General features: G+C 41.1%; 1 protein-coding gene across 7 annotated transcripts in view; it reads right to left on the reverse strand.

Annotated features, from left to right (window-relative positions):
* Positions 1 to 852: 852 nt before the first annotated feature.
* Positions 853 to 17,447, reverse strand: part of BCL11B (BCL11 transcription factor B) — an 89,840-nt gene continuing 73,245 nt past the window's right edge. For 4 of the 7 annotated variants that reach the window (XM_062576888.1, XM_062576885.1, XM_062576886.1 and 1 more), the window contains one exon: positions 853 to 2,871. In XM_062576888.1, the coding sequence (XP_062432872.1) occupies positions 860 to 2,871 (2,012 nt within the window). In that variant the 3' untranslated portion in view covers positions 853 to 859. The remainder of the gene's footprint in view (positions 2,872 to 17,447) is intronic. The other 3 variants (XM_062576891.1, XM_062576890.1, XM_062576889.1) reach the window with 3 other exon arrangements.

Genomic DNA, 17,447 nt, shown 5'->3' on the forward strand with positions numbered 1-17,447 from the left:
GCAAATGTACTTTTATTTTCACTGGGACGAGAGAGGGAAAGATATCCTAACAAGTAACAGAATGGCATCATTATGTTGCCAAAGCTTTAAACTATCTGATAATAATGCACAATTAAGAATGTTATGTTTTTCTGAATGTAGCTGCCTTCTGAAAATACCTGCACCCCTGTCTTTTAAGTTGACATAACTTTAATAATGAAATCTATCTAGGAAAGGCCTCTATCATTAGCAACATTGTCAGTGCTACATATTAGATCCAATTCCAAAAAAAAGTGCTAATTTTAAAGATTGTTATCCGCTGTACAATTTTGATTTCCCTAATCTTCAAGGTTATTTAAAAAGAAGAAAGGGAAAAAAAAAGAAAAGAAAAGAAGAAAGATCTCTGTTAAAATGCTGGCTTCTTCACAAGAAATTACACGCGCTTAGCTTAAATTTCAACAAAGCAGCGGCCCAAAAATTATAATTTAAAAAGATATGTTTCTCCCCTACAATGCAAGTAATCTCAGGCTACGACTGGGTAAAATTAAAAAGGGATACCCAACAAAATTTTAAAAGAAATTTAAACAGAAAGAATAAAAAAAGTACCTGCACATGCCAAAAAATTACAAAAACCCAATAAATACAGAAATTATTGCACAGTTAAAAGGCTCCACAAATTTTACTGCCTTAATCAACCCTCGGGTTTAATAGAACTTTGTAGACACAGGTTATATTTAAGTGCCAAAGCCTGGCACCTACCATAGTTATGCTAAGTTATGTTTACGGAGGCAAGTTAGGTCATCTTTTCTCAGTTGGCAATAGTTAAACTGTACAAATAAAATGTTACCTAGACCCCTGAAATTTAACCTAGTGGGGGGCCTTAGCTTCTTTCTGCCTGCTCAATTTTGACGTCATTTGTCAGCAAATGTTCTCCATGCCACTTTTTCATGTGTTTCTCCAGGGTGCTGTAAACACTGAAGGGCATCTGGCAAATGTCGCAGCGGTAGACCTCCTTCCCTATCTGGCCATGCGTTTTCATATGACGCGTCAGCTTACTGCTCTGGGCACATGCATAGTTGCAGAGCTCGCATTTGTAAGGCCGCTCTCCAGTGTGGCTCCGACGGTGCACTGTTAAATTGCTGCAGTTCTTAAAGACCTTGCCACAGTACTCACATGTATCACTCCTCCGCCCTTCCTTCGAACTGGGTCGTCCGGGACCGGGACCACTGATGTGGGGAGTGCTGCCTCCGCTCGCCGTGCCGCTGCGCCCTGAGAGCCCCCCGTCTAGCATGTCCCCCGGTGGGGTGGAGAAACGCAGGCTCCCGTTCTCCGAAGAGTGCTCGGAAGAAGTTGCGAAGGGGGATTGTCGGGAGTCTGTGAATCCTAGAAATGGATCCTTCATGAAGTGCCTTGATGCTGCATACCCTACCAGCCACTGGGAGTAAACATTTTCGGAAGGTATTATTGTTGCTGGTGGCAAGTCCAAATCTTTCTCTACCTTTATTCTTTTAGAAGAATTGTTTAAACTGGGGCTTGTGATAGGTGTCGGCTTGCGAGGGAACAAGTTTGGGAAGGGTTCACCTGGCCCAAAGTTTCTTCCATTGACTGTCCCTTCTTCAGTGCGGTCCAGCTCTCCTACCACTGAGTCTTCATCACCTGTATCTCTCTGACAGAGATCTCGAGGACACAAGTCTCGCTGGTCAGAAGACCTTTTCATGAAACTACTCCTTTTCTGTTTTTCAGCTAGCATGTCATTATATTGCTGGATGGCACCTAGACTTACATTCTCTATAACTTTTCCCAGGACAAGGGATTTTTCGTCTGGTAATGATTTGGAACCATTTTCTCGGTTGCGACTTAGCTCTGAGTCCATACTGAAACTTGACTCTGGCCTGCTCTCATTTTCAAGCTCCTCCTCTTCCTCCTCCTCCTCTTCTTCTTCTTCATTGTCATGGCCCAAGGAAGGATCACTCTCATTCCTGAAATCTGTCTCACTGGATTTTAGTCCCTCTCCAGTGAGCTCGCTTGTGCCTGGCTCAGGGGAACTAGTGGTGGAGAGTCCATCATCTGACCTGCCTGTCATGGAGCCAGCTTTATGCATATGTGTTTTCATATGACGCTTTAGCTTGCTGGCCTGGGAGCAAGCATGGTCACAGAGTTGGCATTTATAGGGCTTTTCTCCTGTGTGACTGCGTCGGTGCACGATAAGATTACTCTGGAACTTGAATGTTTTCCCACAGAATTCACAGGACTTACTCTTGGCCTGAGGCTGGGGAGGCGTAGTGCTGCTGGGGGGCATTGGTGGCAGTGGCGGGGTGCTCAAAAAAGGTGATTTAGGACTTGGCTGGAAAGGATTCAACAGGCGATGCATAGGGTTGGTGCGACTGGGCGAGACTGGAGGAGGGGTGGAACTGTTTCCTGCCAGTTCTCGAAGCCTTCTGGAGAAATCCATCGCTGGAGACTCAATTGCCATGGGGTTTAAACGCATAACTCTGTCAAAGGCACTGGGATGCTGGGCAACTAACCCCATTTCTTCGGCACTAAGGCGATGTGGATCCAGATGATGACGAGGTGGTGGACTGAAAAGTGGAGGTGTGTTTGGGAGCCGACCCTCACCAAAGCCAGGATGTTCACGCAAGATGGGTCCTGTCATCCGTAAGAGATTGAAAGGGTTGTTGTCTCCAAGAAAATTCATCAGCGGGGACTGTGCAACAGTCTCTGGTCCCAGAGGAGGAGGGATGGTGATGCGTGGAGTAAGGGAACTGTTTGAAGGGCTTGTTTCCAGGTAGATGCGGAATCCATGTGTGTTCTGGGCATGCTGAAGCAAGAACCAAGCGCTATTAAAAGGCTGCTTGCATGTTGTGCAAATATAGCTTGAAGGCTCATCTTTACCTATAAAAGAAAAATAGAAAGAACACTCAAAAAATAATACAGTGGAGAACATTTAAATACAGTTGGCATGCACTTTATTTTGCTAACACATTTCCTCCTTAGCATTTCTGAAAGAAGCATTTAATTACAATGTATTGACTGATATAAACTGTTGAACAGCACATTTACTCACCGTGCTTATTCATTTAACATGTATGACAAAGATCACACATACGCACTGGTGCTATATACATTTATATCCTCTAACTTGCATATAAAACCTTCCTTTATGACGCATGAGGATCCAAATCCTTTCACATGTTTATTCACCAAAAGGAATTTGTTTCAAGGGATTTATGACTACATACAAAAATCAAACAAAAAGTGGTGTTGTAGGTTTTATGGGGCACCTGCAAGGAGCTTCAGTATCATTTTCACTCTTTCATTTTATATTTTTATATACTTCATGTAGCAGTCCTCTGAGATCTTGCTGTATTTAATTTATACATGCTCCAGCCATAGTGACCCTTCCATTTTTAAAATACTATGTAGGTATTTATCTGCACAAGTCCTATTAAAGTCAACAGGAGCTTGGAAAACGTATCCCTGCATAAACCACTTTGAGATTCTTTTTGCCAAAACACCAAGAAGCCACTCAAATGAAACATCCGGTAATCAAAGCCGACAGCACGGTTGCAATTAACAGTAACAAATGTCGGGCCGTGCTTGAACTGGGTCCCAAGAATTTCTGAGCCTGAGCCTGCCCTCCAACGCAGAAATGCTCACCAGAGCCAAAAAACACTGTTCTATTTGCCTTTCTAGCCACTCTGAAAAACTGTATAGAGGTGGAAAGCATTCCTTTAACCTTGATTCAGCTTTACATAAAAGACAGGTGTGGACAAGTCTGCACTACAGTCATAATTTTGCTAGCAAGAAAATTCCAGTCCTGGGCACAATATAAACTATGTGCTATCTTCAAAAAGCCTCTTTTTTCCCCCCTTTTTCAATTCCTCTGCAAGGCTCCAACTCTGATAAATTCATAAGTACGGGTCAACTTGAAAATCACAGTGCAGGATTCGTTTTTTTAAATGAGGGGGAGAACTCCAGAAAAACAGGAGTTTTTCCTCCCCATTTCCAAAAATCTAAAATTAACGGCTTGTTTGCTTGCTTGTTTGTGAAAGCGCGTATTTTGGCTAGTGACCGTGCCCCTGCGCCCAAAGGCACTAAGCTTCCTGGAAGCTCAAAACCCGAGCCAGACCCGCTGCCGGCCCCCGCGCGGCCCGGGCGCCTGCCCCGAGCGGAGCCCCGCTCCGGCGGCGTTCGCACCGCCGCCGAGCCGCCCAGCCCGCTCCCCCGTGCCCGTACCGCCCTTCGCAGAAGCGCCCTGCTTCGGCTTGAGCGCAAAAGGGTTAATAACGTGAATAACGTGAATAATCCAAACTAGACTCCCGGCAACCTAAAGGCTTTTTAAATTAAGACGCAGCCTGAGAGGAAGGACTGCTGCCGACCGGCGAATTCACCTCTTCTGGCTGCTGCAGGAACGGCTGCTGCTGCAAAACCGCAGACACGGAGGACGCAGATCCTCTACCTGCCCGCCAGCCCCTCCGCCTGCCCAGTCCCAGCACCCGGTGAACACCTACAGGCGCGAGGAGCACCCGGCGGGATGCGGCTCCCTTGCACACGCACGTGGGCAGCGGGGGGCAGTTTCCTTGCGCTGCCCCGGGGCCGGCTGGGCCGTTCCCGCGGTCGGCAGCTTCGGATCCCCGTTCCTGCGAGCCCGGCGCCCCGCCGCCGGCCAGAGCTGTGCCCGAGGCCGCCCGCCTTCCCCCCGACGGACGGGGCCTCCGGGAGCGCGGGGCTTGCGGGGCGCTGCCGAGGGGGAACGACCTCCCTTGCTTCGATTACCCTCCGACTGCTACTGGGGGGAAGAAACCCAGCTTTGGGAAGGGCACTCTGCTCGGGAGAAGAGACCGCGACCACTACCGACACTGATGAAAGCCACGCACGAGCGCCGAAAGGAACCGATACGTTATCCCCTAAAACCTCCGCCGCACCGAGGCAGTTAGGGAGTTTTATGTCAGCTCTGCAGCCAAAGCAACAGCAAATACTCGCGTTGCTACCTCAAATATTTAAATTCCTGTTTTCTTACGGAAATATGATGAAATGTCCAGACCTTTAACTTTTCTTGCACAGCAACATGTGTAGTATAAAAAGTGACAGAAATCACTGAAGCAAACTAAAGTATATAACATACTCTGTCAAAAGCTTTTTTTAACAATATGTTTTACCTCAGCTCACCCTAGAATAGATTTTAATAAAGCCCCCTCTGAAGTGTGATCTAATAGCAAATGAAGTGCAGCATCTTACAAGGTCATATATCTTCAAATTAAAGAGTGCTCTGCACCCTTCACCTTCATTTTATCCACTCTAATTAATCGATTTATTACCCACAGCTGCTCAATTCTTTCATTTTTAAAGTCATAGCATGCATTTGGGTTTTTTTGTGTTGTTTTGTTTCTTTTTTAATTTAAAAGATAAAGTATGTGAGTGTGCATGTATTCTCCTTACTTGGTTCAAGAGCTGACAGAAGCAGGAAAACAGCTGTGTATCAGATAACGACAACAACAGCAACACGTTTACTTCAGAAAAGGCACATACATAAAAAGAAGAATTCCTGAGCAGGCTGAGGATCAAGGCCAATCTAAAACTGAAATGGCTGATTAAAAAAATTACCCTCAAAATGGCAGCTGGCTGGATGCTTGCTACTACATGTTATATGGAACTGAGATGTTTTGTTTTGTTTTGTTCTCCAAAACTTCACCTCCGTGAAATTCAAGTGATGAAAGTAAACCCCATCCTTTTCAGCCTTCTTTCAAACAGAGCAAATTAGTGCTATTACTGATATAAGATTTACAAGCTATCAGTCATACAACAGTCAAGTCTTGCTTTTCTTTTTGTTTAGCTTTTATGCCCCTAAACACTCCCCTTGAAGAGACCCCTACGTGGCAGCAAAATTGACAGTAGGCTACCTAACTTTTGTGCTCTGACTGCTTCCTGAATGTTAGTGTGTGTGTGTGTGTATGTGTGTGTGCGCGCATGTGTGTGTATATATATGTGTGTATATATATATAATAACTTTCACAGCCCTCAAAGACTCTCCCCAGACTCCCCTTTTAAAAAATAAAATAAAATAAAATAAAATGTTCATTTCCATATTATCACTTCATGGTTATCTTGCCTAGAAGTTGCCCTGAGCAGTGTAGATGCTCACTTTTAAGAACAGAACAATGTCAAAAAGTCTTTGAAGATCCACTCCGAACATTTTTATATTCAAAAACTTGCTAAATATTTTAAACATGCCCAGAAACAGCCATGTATTGCTCAACAATGATCCTTATATTTAATAATGCAGTGCACCTACACTATAAAACTCTTTGTTATAAGGCTACTTTTGATATATAGCTATCTTAATCCCTCGCCACCTGCACTGAAGTCTGTCTAAATACCCACTTTATGACAACTAGCTATATAGGCTTTGCCATATGCAGTCTTTATCACTTTAGTATGTGCTTGACTTTGAGCATGTGAGTAATCAACATCAATGAAACTTAAGCATACACTGAAGTGCTTTGTTGGATGGTGATGAAATTACTCATGCGCTTAGAGTTAAGCACAAGCTAAGACTTCATTAATGTCATTCAGTGAATTGCACGTGGATTCAACCCTATAGTCTATAAACAGACATGATTTTAGGGACTGATGGCTCAAGTATATCTTCTTATCTTTACATTGGTTGGTAGCTTGGTAGGTATCTATCTATGCATGTACTGAGATGAGACATCCGGGCCACAAGCTCTGAGCAATGGATGGTGGCTTCAGTGTTGCACTAAATGCAAACAAGTACAGCCACATGAGCTCAGACCTGCAACAGATTTGTAGGGTTGGATCCTATTGAGATACAGGTTTATATCCAGAAAGTTTTGATTTTAAGTCTAGAAAGGGCCAAGAAATTAAAGAATGAGAGGACTGGGATAAACATCAAGGGTTCCTCTTTTCCAGTTCCTGACCCAAGGCAGGTCCATATCTACGTATCTGTTCGTACCTATGAAAGATGCTCAGTTATCCCGCTTCAAAGGCCACCCTAATTCATGGAGATTCTACAACCCCTTCCCAAAGTCCACATCACCGCTGTTCACCTTTACCATCATGAAATTTGTCCAAATGCCTAATCTAGATTTTTCTTGCTGCAATTTAAGACCGTAAAATTTTGTCCTGTCTACATGGACATGAAGAACAAAGGAAAAAATCTAATCTAAGCTGACCATACAGCTTTCATCTAGTGCAAAGATTTGCACTCAACCAGCCCATGCCTTTTAAAGCCCCCTTCCTCCAACCTGATTTTGAAACTCCAAGTGAGAGGGAGTCCGATATTATCTTGGTAATCTGCGGTGATGGTTGACTACCTTTAGTATTAAAAAACTGTCTTATTTCCCGTTCAAATTGCTGAGTTCAACTGCCAGCCATTAGATCTTGTTATGTTTTTATCTGGTAGATTAAAAACCTCTCTAGTATATTCTCCCTAAGTAGGTAATTATAAACTATGAATTTACTGAACACTCTTGCCTTTTCTGCATATAATGACAAAAGATGGTCTTTTCCAGAAATATTAAAATGTGTTCCTTCCATTACTGCATGACAAATTATGTTCCGTTCAAAATGTCAAAGTAATAATGAGCTTTTTTCTGTTGCGTGAATGGTACAAAACAAAGTTAAATTCAGATTCTGCCTGCCAAATTCTGCCCTTATGGAGGGCAGCAAACGAAGACACGTAGGTTTGCCCAGCCCAGAACAAGAGTAGCATGAGTGCATGGACATTCCCCCCCTGCACCAGACTGCCTGAATTCCCTGACTTATCCGTCTGTCCTCTGCAGTCTAACTTGTATCATTCAATGATGCACAGATCTTCCTTGTCCAGTTGGTACATGACTTTCTATATACCATGAATACTGAGTGCCCTTGCCCTGAAGATAAATTTCCCTCCAAATATTCTGAGTTATTCTGGATACTATCAAACAATAATCAGTGTGAGATAAGAACCGTTGAGAATTCATTATTTTCTGCTGGGCTATAGCGACATTCTGTACCTTACGAATCCTCCCCTCAGCATGCCTGAATAATTCCATTAGCTGTAACAGAGACTGAAGTCTCCCCTTTTTAATCACCTGCCCATAACCCCTGCCAGGACTCCAGTGGATACCAGGTCAGGTCCACAAAACTACAGCCATTCTTTACCTCTAGCAATACTTTCTAGCTAATGTTTCTGGTTCCCTTTACAAAGTTACAACAGCAGCAATAAAAACGTTAAGGAATTTTAATGCTGCTTTACTGCACATTTAGAGGTTCAAGAAAGGTAGAAACTTGCAAGCTTTAAGGAAAAGACACCTTTTATTGTAGCACTCAGGAACAGACATGTATCAGGTTCCTACATCTTTCCACCAACATTACTCTCTTCTCCACCACTTGGTTTTTAATGAGCATTTAAATAATTACTCCTTCTTATTATGATGGTTACTCTAATAATACCAATAAAGGTAGCGTAGATGCTCCATAAAAAGCACACCTTTAATTGAATTATTATTAAATTAAAATGCCATAATTGAGAACACTAGTTTAACAAGTCTCCTTATAAGACTAGCCGACATTAAAGAGAAGGGCATTAAATACCGAAAAGATTTAGTGTTTCATAGTGAAGAAAATGCATGGTTATATGGGGTTTGACAGGTCACTATGCAAAGACCAAATATTTTCCAGGTGTCTGCAGTGTGAACTATACACCAGCTTGATTTGGTATGCAAAATTTTCTGTAACATAGGTCCAAAATGAAGCCATTACATTTCTTCTGGAAGAGGTTTCATAAGCCATACTACCATTCAAACTATGCAAAGTAGGCAAGAACATTTACTTACATATTTTTATGATTGAATGCTGACACTAAACACTGACAGTATCAAATGCTTTACCCTCACTGCATTCCCTGGGATGTTTAAAAGGCTGCTATCTGCACTTACAGAGGGACTGACAGTCCTAATAAAAGAGAGACAGAAGTGTGAAGTAGGGTCTAAGCCTGAGTCAGATCATCACTGCCTGTCCAACACTCATCACCAGCCTTAAATTCCAAATGCAAGGGGACCATTTCTCTTTATATTTCTCTTCATTTTAATTTTGTGTTGACGGCAGCATGAGTTGAAGATGTAAAACCAGCTGAACTCTAACCATCCTCAGAACTAACATAGTGCATCCACCCCTGCGCTGCCTCATCTGAAGAAATGGCTCTAGAGAGTCTCATAGCATTTCCTGCTGAGGGTGACAGGGACTATCACCTACAATTCATAGGGTAAGCATCAACTGGCAAAAAAAAATGGTGTTTCATGACTTAGCAAGATGCCTGCAGTCTCACAACCTAAGTGCCTCCAATTCTCCACCCAAATAAAAAGCCACTCTCTCTTGTGAAGCTCAGCCAACCTGAAGGGCAGCCTCAAGAAGAGGAGTTGAAGGTTTAGCACTAGAACATAGGCATGAGGGGCCACAGAGCCGGTCACAATCTGGAAAAGGGGAATCTCAGCATGACTTCAGTGAAAGGAAAGAATGCAACAGGGGAACAAAGATGAAAAGATTCTGAGAGGTGGATGAGAAAATAATGGTGGTGTCTGAAGAAAGGAAGAGAAGTAACCGGGAAGTACACTAAATCCTCTGTTTCAGTCCAAGTGGCCAGATTTTCTTTTTCTGCCTCGTCCCTTGAATAGACTCTCTGCTCCAGTGCAATCCTCAGAAAGAAAAAAAAATCACAACTTCATTCAATAGTCTTCTCTCATATGCTGCCTTCATGTTTTGCAGGTTTTTCCATCCTGTCTCTATTACTGAGACTGCAAATTCTCTGCAGAGATTATTTAAAAAGCTTTATGCCAAGAGAACCTACAAGCCTCACAAGACCCTCTCATTCCCAGCATCGATTTTAATTAGCAATGAGAATATTCTTGAGAGCATTTTCCACCTGTTGAAAAAAAATCTAAAATAGCACTGGTTGGTGCCCATATTAAAATACACTGATATTTTTAATAGAGAGCCAAAGCCAACCGTCAAACTCTGTCTTTGGTGGATTAAAATCTGCCCCACTTTTGGGAGCCTATTCTGTTTACTAATGCAATTGTGCTTTCCATTGATTTCAGTGGTCAGGGCTATGTTGATCATATGTAGGCAGGACAGTATATTGTCTGTTTATCATTCTTGTAATAATGAATATTATCTTTTTATTGAATAAACTGTTTTATCATATGAGTTGAAAACCAAAATGATTAATTGCCAGTCACATAGCTGAGCAGCCAGGCTGTCATGCTGTGTATCTATAGCCACCCCTCTCTTAATTCCAAGAACAAAGAGCACCAAGCCTTGAAAGAATTAGAGGCATCAACCGTACAATCATACTCTTAGCAAAACTCTGATTTGAATTACCCTGCAATGAATCTGAACTATCTCCACTGACCAGCAGTGCAGACTTTGAATTCTTAGAGATTTAAGTTATACCTTAGTACAAAAAAAAAAAAAAAAAAAAAAAAAAAATCTTAACTAGGTATATATGTAACACACTGTGATTTTTTCAATAAATTTTCCCCTAAAGCATTTTGTATGTCATCCATGGCACTTACACTTACAAAAGAATGAGATGGCTGCAGGAAGACTACAACCATGCAAAATGGAAATAGATGCTTCTTAAAGGACACAAACTTTGGCTGAAGATGCAGCTTCTGTTCAATAGTCCCATTTTCTGTAAGACTTAATGATACCTCAGAACTGTGCTGCCAGATTCATATAAATGAGTCGGAAGCACAGTTCGGTTTAATTTATAGTGCATCACAAAATGGCAATAATATGTTTTTGAGTATAAAATATCAATAGTCATTTTAGGCAACTTCCTTCTGGATGGGGAATTTTTCATTCCTGAAAAGAGCTTGTGGTTTACTGGAAGTATACTACAGAAGTGTAGGAAGTGCTTTCACTCAGTGCAGAAAAAGAAAAAAAAATGAATAGCAAAAATTGGAACTTTATAGGGATTCTGACCCAGAAACACAATCAAGATGGAAGATAAAAACATGTTTTTCGTCTCCGAACACGTTCTTCTAATTGGTGTTAAACTCTAAAATACAAGGGCAATTTATAAAACAGAGAAAGGGAGGAGTGTAAAAAGTAAGGAGTGAACAGCAAAATCAATATTAAAAGATCGATAGTGAGTGAGTTAACTTTTAAATTAGCCCTTTGTGATACAACAGTTTCAACTGTCTCCTCCTTTAGCATCCAAACAGCTTTGTGCCTTTTAGTTAGTTCCCCTGAAGCTAAGACATCAGTTAGCAGATCGTAAGGATGCTTTACAAACCCACTGTATGAAACAGCGAAAACCGTCGGTGAAAACAGGGAAATTAAGTGTGCGCGTATGTATCTGAGGAGGGAATTGTACCCATGAGTAAGATGAAAAGGCCATAGGAATATCCATGGCTGTTGGTTTTATATATAATACCCCATGTATAGCATTCGTGAAAAACCCTTGTACTGCTCAAGGACACTTTTAGGCCTTTTCTTTGCATAAGGTATTCAAATGCATTTGAAATAATGTCAGTCTTTTCTGCAGCATATGAAATATGCCAGCAGCTTCCCCTTAAATTGGTTTCCTATAAGTAGTTTTGTTTGAAAACTGGCAAGCGCTGTTTTTTTTTTTTTTTTTTCTTTTCTTTTTTTTTTTCCCCCACACAGACTTTTCTAAGGTTCCATTTTCTCATTTTACAAGCTGGAATTCTGAGAAATCTGAATAGGAACTTAAAGGAGGATACAAAAAGGAAATTGTCCATGTCATATAATGGAAAAGTAAAGAGTAAATTAGGAAACAATAAAAAAGCCAAAGGGTGAAAACAAATTTTCCCATTTTTTTTTCCCCCAGGAGTACTTCTGTCTGTTTTACTACAACCATTTCTTAAGGGCGTTAGGTGCCTATTCATAGGCAGTAAATGAAATAGCATTTTTGTTTTAATTCATTACTTCTTTAACAAATGCTAACTCCCATCTCTGCTTCTTTAAATCCACAAAATCTCCACGTTCAATCCTAAGAAGTATTATAAAGGCTGTAAATCTTGTTTTAATGGAATGTACATTTAGCTATGAGGAGATAATTGACGTTATGGAGAGCCTAGATGCTGAATTATATAGGTTATCTAATACAAAGGGGACTCATTACTGAAGCACTACAAACAAGTAGTAATATATGTATATTGTTCTGAGTGGCGTTATAGCAAAAGTGTTCAGGTCTGCAGGGATTTATAAAACACAAGAAAACAGCAGACATGCACTTGTAAATTTGTCTCATTTGTCTCTGAAGTTAAAGGTTATTCCCTTGATCTGAATTTGTAATAAAAACATGCTAGACTAAGGTTTGTAGAGAATGTTTGAATATGTAAATTGTGTATAATGATAGGCAATTATAGGGTAAAAACTGGACCTTATGAATGTTACAGAATTGCATGGAGCATCAAAGTATTTTCCTTCAGATGAAATATTTATCTTTTATGCATGTTATAAGCACTTTTTCAAAGGTATTCAGCAACCTATTTGAGTGAAGAGTTGACAAAAATCAAACCATTACAACAGACTAAGACTGTGGGCTTATGCACAGGAGAAGCCACAGCCTTTTACAAAATATACATAATAAATCTCTTGAACTAATGGTTCCGGAGATGGATCCTCAAGGACAAGTTCCACTGATTTTCACTCCCTTAGATGAAAGCTGGTCAGACGTTTCTGGATATTTTAAAGAAGATGTGGGGGTGGAAGTGTGGGGAGGGGGACTGCGGAGAATAACTAGGTAAGAATGTGAATCTCCTTGGACTGATTCAATGAAGCCCCATTTCCCCTCCAGTTAGCTGCCTGCTGTATTCAGGGAGAAAAAAACGGATACAGCATCCAGATAGAAAGGAGTAAAGCCGGGAGATGATACTGTAGTTTATGCTGCTGGAGATAAGGTTTTCTCCTTCTCTGAGCACGACAGTCTGTTCAGGTTAACCAACTGCAGTGTTAGAATAACTCCAGCCGACTTGTCACAGAGTACAAAAGTCATCAGCAACTGAATGTTCTTTTCTGCACCGCAATTAAGACGAATCAATACGACGTGCCACAAATGGTATTTTACTCTCAATAAGAACTCGGGCTGAGTTTATTCAGAATATTTTAGCGCTTCCCCAGGGGATTTTGGTCCGACGCAGATGGCAAATAAAGTACTCAGCCTAGGGCTAGAGCACATTATGCTAATTCTAATGTCAGATGTACTTTAATATACAGCTCTATTTAATCACCCCATTATTTCACATTTCCATATGAAAAACCTGCGGCACTTCTGCAGAGCTTTCACTCTGCGACAATGCCAGCTTCCTTCAACTAGCTCACTGCGAAGCAGAAAAGAAGACTGGTCATTCTCGCCAGTCAAAATGTTACAGTTTCAAAGTTTCAGTATTCCTGAATTTAAAGTGGGTCTTCCAGTGCAATTAGCAGATCGTTCTGCTAGAATGCTGATATATCCAAAATGCTAAGGAGGTGTGATTTAAAAAAATAAAAATAGCAGCCCTCCCTCCCTCCGCACCTCACCCGCTTGCACACGCAGACTTACGCAGGCACGCATCTCGAATCCCTTTGCAAAATAGCAATAATAAAAATAATAAAAGCATTGCCGTAGTGCAATTCAACCAATATTCTCCAGACTCGTCACCAAAACACTAACATTGCCGGCTGCATGGCTTCCGTTACTTAGAACAGACATGGCTGGCACAGCTGACAACCTACAGATGTCTCTGAATAAAACCTTCCTTGTGTATCAATAATTTTTGCCTGTAACAGACTACACCTCGAATTAGATTTACAAGATGCACACTTTCAGCGTGAGCCGCTCTTCAAACTCTCTGCAAATTTATCTTGATGCAACACAGAACTTGAACTTATGGTCTTAAAGGCAAAATGATTCAAAATTTGGATTTACACTGAAAAGAATGAAGAAAAAACCTACACTAAGGAGGATTTTTTTCCCCAAAGCTATGTAGGTTCTAGATGTGCAGACAAGAAAATTGAAGCAATCCTGGGAGCACCTCTCTTTAGCATCCAGGCTTTACCTTTGAGAGTAATTCTATGAGAAACTCTTAATTCAGCTTTTGTGCAAGGTCACAAGTGAAATGAGTTTCATGGTCTCAGCGAAATCTTCCTCCAGTTTCGCGTAACTGGGGCTCCATGACAACTAGTACTGCACATCAGGGGAGCCAGGTCAGGACTGGATTATACTGAGATGCTGTTAGAGGAATGCACGAAGCTTAAATCAATCAGTTTTCTAATCATTGCATTAAACCTACACCATATTTTGCAAAAAAGACCTATTTAGGAAAAGACCTATTTTTTTCTCCTTCAAGCACCCAGTCTGCATCCTTTAAAATTTGTTCAGTAATGCATGCAGAAGCCAGCACCTGGGGCCAGACCTCACCTGGTTTCACTGTTATGCATCAACATTTAAAGATACAGAACTCTGCTATTGTGCCTTGACATGGCATATGTCACAAACTCCATGTCCTAATTTGAACATAGCGGATGATATCCGTCACATTCAAGGCAGAAATGCTTACCCTTTCAAGCTTTACTGATATATGTGTATGTATGTATCTATCTATCTAACTATCTGTATACACACATATATATGTGTATGTGTTTGTGTGTGTGTGTGTGTGTGTATAGATATATAAAGTGATTTGCTCTGGAAAGATGGTTATGCATATAGCAATATGCTCAAATGAAAAAGGGAGCTGAGAGATATGGATGGATTCTCCTTCCTCAACTATTGCAACTAGTTCTTCAAATATAGAGCTTGATCTTGGGGAAATCTGATACTACAGTTTCACCCTAATGGAAGTCTTGCCTGCATGGGAAATATGGCACAAGTTAATTTAGTAAATTAGGACAGTTTTAAGATTTGTTAAGTATTGAATATCTCATCCTGCATATGAATAGTTAAATTCAAAAGAGTAATGCAAAATGAATGTTTAATACCTTAACTTAAAGCCCAAAGTTAATGTGAATCTTTCCACTCACTTCAACGGACTCTCGATGAGGGTCTTACTCCACACTGGGATTTGTTAGTCTCCAGACACTGTCTTCAGCAAATCTGGTTTGTGGTGGTGCAATTAAGAGAACAAAACTAAGCTCAGAGCAGCTATAAGCCTAAAGAAGTCAGTTGTAAATATATTAGAGGAATAAATGGAGACGTACCTACTCAAGTATCTTTTGTATCTTTTGTTAAATGAACTACAGCAGTTGAAATACGAGAAACGCATAAGCTGAAATGAATCCTTGACAATTCTGTTGCTTTTTGTTATGTTGATACTATGTTGTTTTTAGGAAGTAAAAAAATAGACTAATAATGTTCTGTAGGTCTTTTTCTTTTGCTCAGTTTGAATAAAGTGATTGCATTCTTAAGCTCTGTTATTAAGACTTCTTTGCAAACATTGTAGCTGAGACTAACAGAACGATTTTTAATAACATATTTATTCTTGGCAATAAACAAATTTGTGGAATCTCAGTCAATTTCCATCATTATGGAAATTTTTTGAATGCCAGAATGTGTCTGCAGACACATCTTACACTAAAAGGTTCCTACAAGAATCCAAGTCCTGTAAAGGAAAATCCCAGACTGGGTGAACAAAGAGTCAAAATGAGCAGAAACATTAAAAATCTAAATGTGGCAAGGGAGAATAAAGCTGTAAAATACTTCAGATGACGAAAGGAAACATCAGTTACAGAAGCAGGGATCTTGTGGGTTGCTCTAGATTAAATAGTTAAAATGCAATCCATGACTACGAAGAAGTTGCAAAAGATGAATATACAATCATTCTTCCTTAAGTTCAAAGATAAAATATGATTTTTGCTCCTTAAATAGGCGGTGTTTTATGCCACTATTACACTGCAGAAAATAATGCCAACGTGGATTAGAAGAAGAACCTAAAAACTTCATATTTTATTTCTACACAATCCAGATTGATCACCTAAGAGAAGCGTAATTAAACAATGCTAAGCATCCCAACCCCTTTGAGAATGTGCTGCCTAGAAATATTTTTAGAACAATCACTGTAGTAATTCTTCTTAGTTGTAGAAACACTCCAAATCAGAAAGTCAATTTTTCCTCTATTTGCAGAAGTGTGCTGGTTTTCACTGGAAAGGCGCCTGTGTTTTGTTTGGCTGCTGTTCATATACTGCCTTGGCAGGATTTCCTTGGATTGCTTACAGTGAACATTGCTCTTGCATACAGTAGCACTCCCATTTTAACCGTCCCAGCCACACGTTTTCTAATAACACACGGAGAGCTGCAAAATCCCTATAAGCACAGTGCTTTAGAGCAGCAACAGAAGGGGGTGGGGGCAGTGGGGGGGGGGCTCTGCCCGTTCAAATTTATAGCTGCAAACGCAGGATAGTCCTTTTAAAAACAACCAATGTGAACTGTGTTTAAGGAGCAGCTTTCCAGGAAAAGAAAAAAAAACAACAACTTGGAAAGGAGGGCCTGATTCAGCTGATTCACTGAATCTAATCTGCACTGAGGAGGCTCTGAATGTCACTGAGTTGGGTCCTAAGCACCATTTATTTTTCTTTTTTTCTTTTCTTTCCCTCCTTCTAGAAGCACAGAGAACTTGATAACTGCTGGTGTCACCTCGCGTGCCGGAGACCCAGCACCTGATCCTGTGTTCCCTGGGCATCCACGTCTCCCGCCCCGTCAGGGGAAGACAGCGGCATCGGAAACACAGAACTCAACTGTTGGAGTCAAACGGGCAGGCGACATAAAAGAGAAGGACATCTATCTCGCCGAAACAGTCTCGGGAACAACACAGCATTTCTACCTACGGCTGAGAGAGAAAAAGCCAGTAACAAAACCGTTATTCAGCTCCGTGCCCTCTGCAAAATAGCGCTGACTTGTCAGTGGACAGCTGCAGCTCAGCCCCCCTCCAAGCCCATCCAACTTGCTGCGGTCGCCACCCTGCTTTTGGAGACCGGCAGCAATTTGCATCTCCATGCATCTCATTTCTCGTTAAGTAAGTTGATTAATTTGGGCGAGGGAAGTTGTCATTCAAAAGAAGGCATTTCCACGAGCATTATTTCTGCCTTTCCAAATTCCACGAGCTCCCCCCTGCTGGTAGGGCCCCCACTTCACACCTCTCTTTCTCCCTGCCCCTTTCTCTCCCCCCCACCCCAACTTTCGCTCTCGCTCTTTCTCCCTGTTGTTTACAAAGGTTTCATTATGTTTTCAACTAATCAAAAAGGCCTACTAATACACAATTAACATGTGACTATATAAAAAAAAAAAAAGCTTCCAGAAGAAGGAAAAGTAATTAAGCAGAGAATGCTTTTCAGTAAGTGCTCGCTTTAACCCATCGTCAGAGAACAGAGTCTAGGTTAGTCCACAATGGATGGAACAGATGCCAAGGGCGAAATGTTAAAAGCAAATAAAAAAGGACATTATTTTCTTTGGGAATAATAAC

This window comes from Rhea pennata, chromosome 5, assembly GCF_028389875.1.
Source record: "Rhea pennata isolate bPtePen1 chromosome 5, bPtePen1.pri, whole genome shotgun sequence".
NCBI lineage: Eukaryota > Metazoa > Chordata > Aves > Rheiformes > Rheidae > Rhea > Rhea pennata.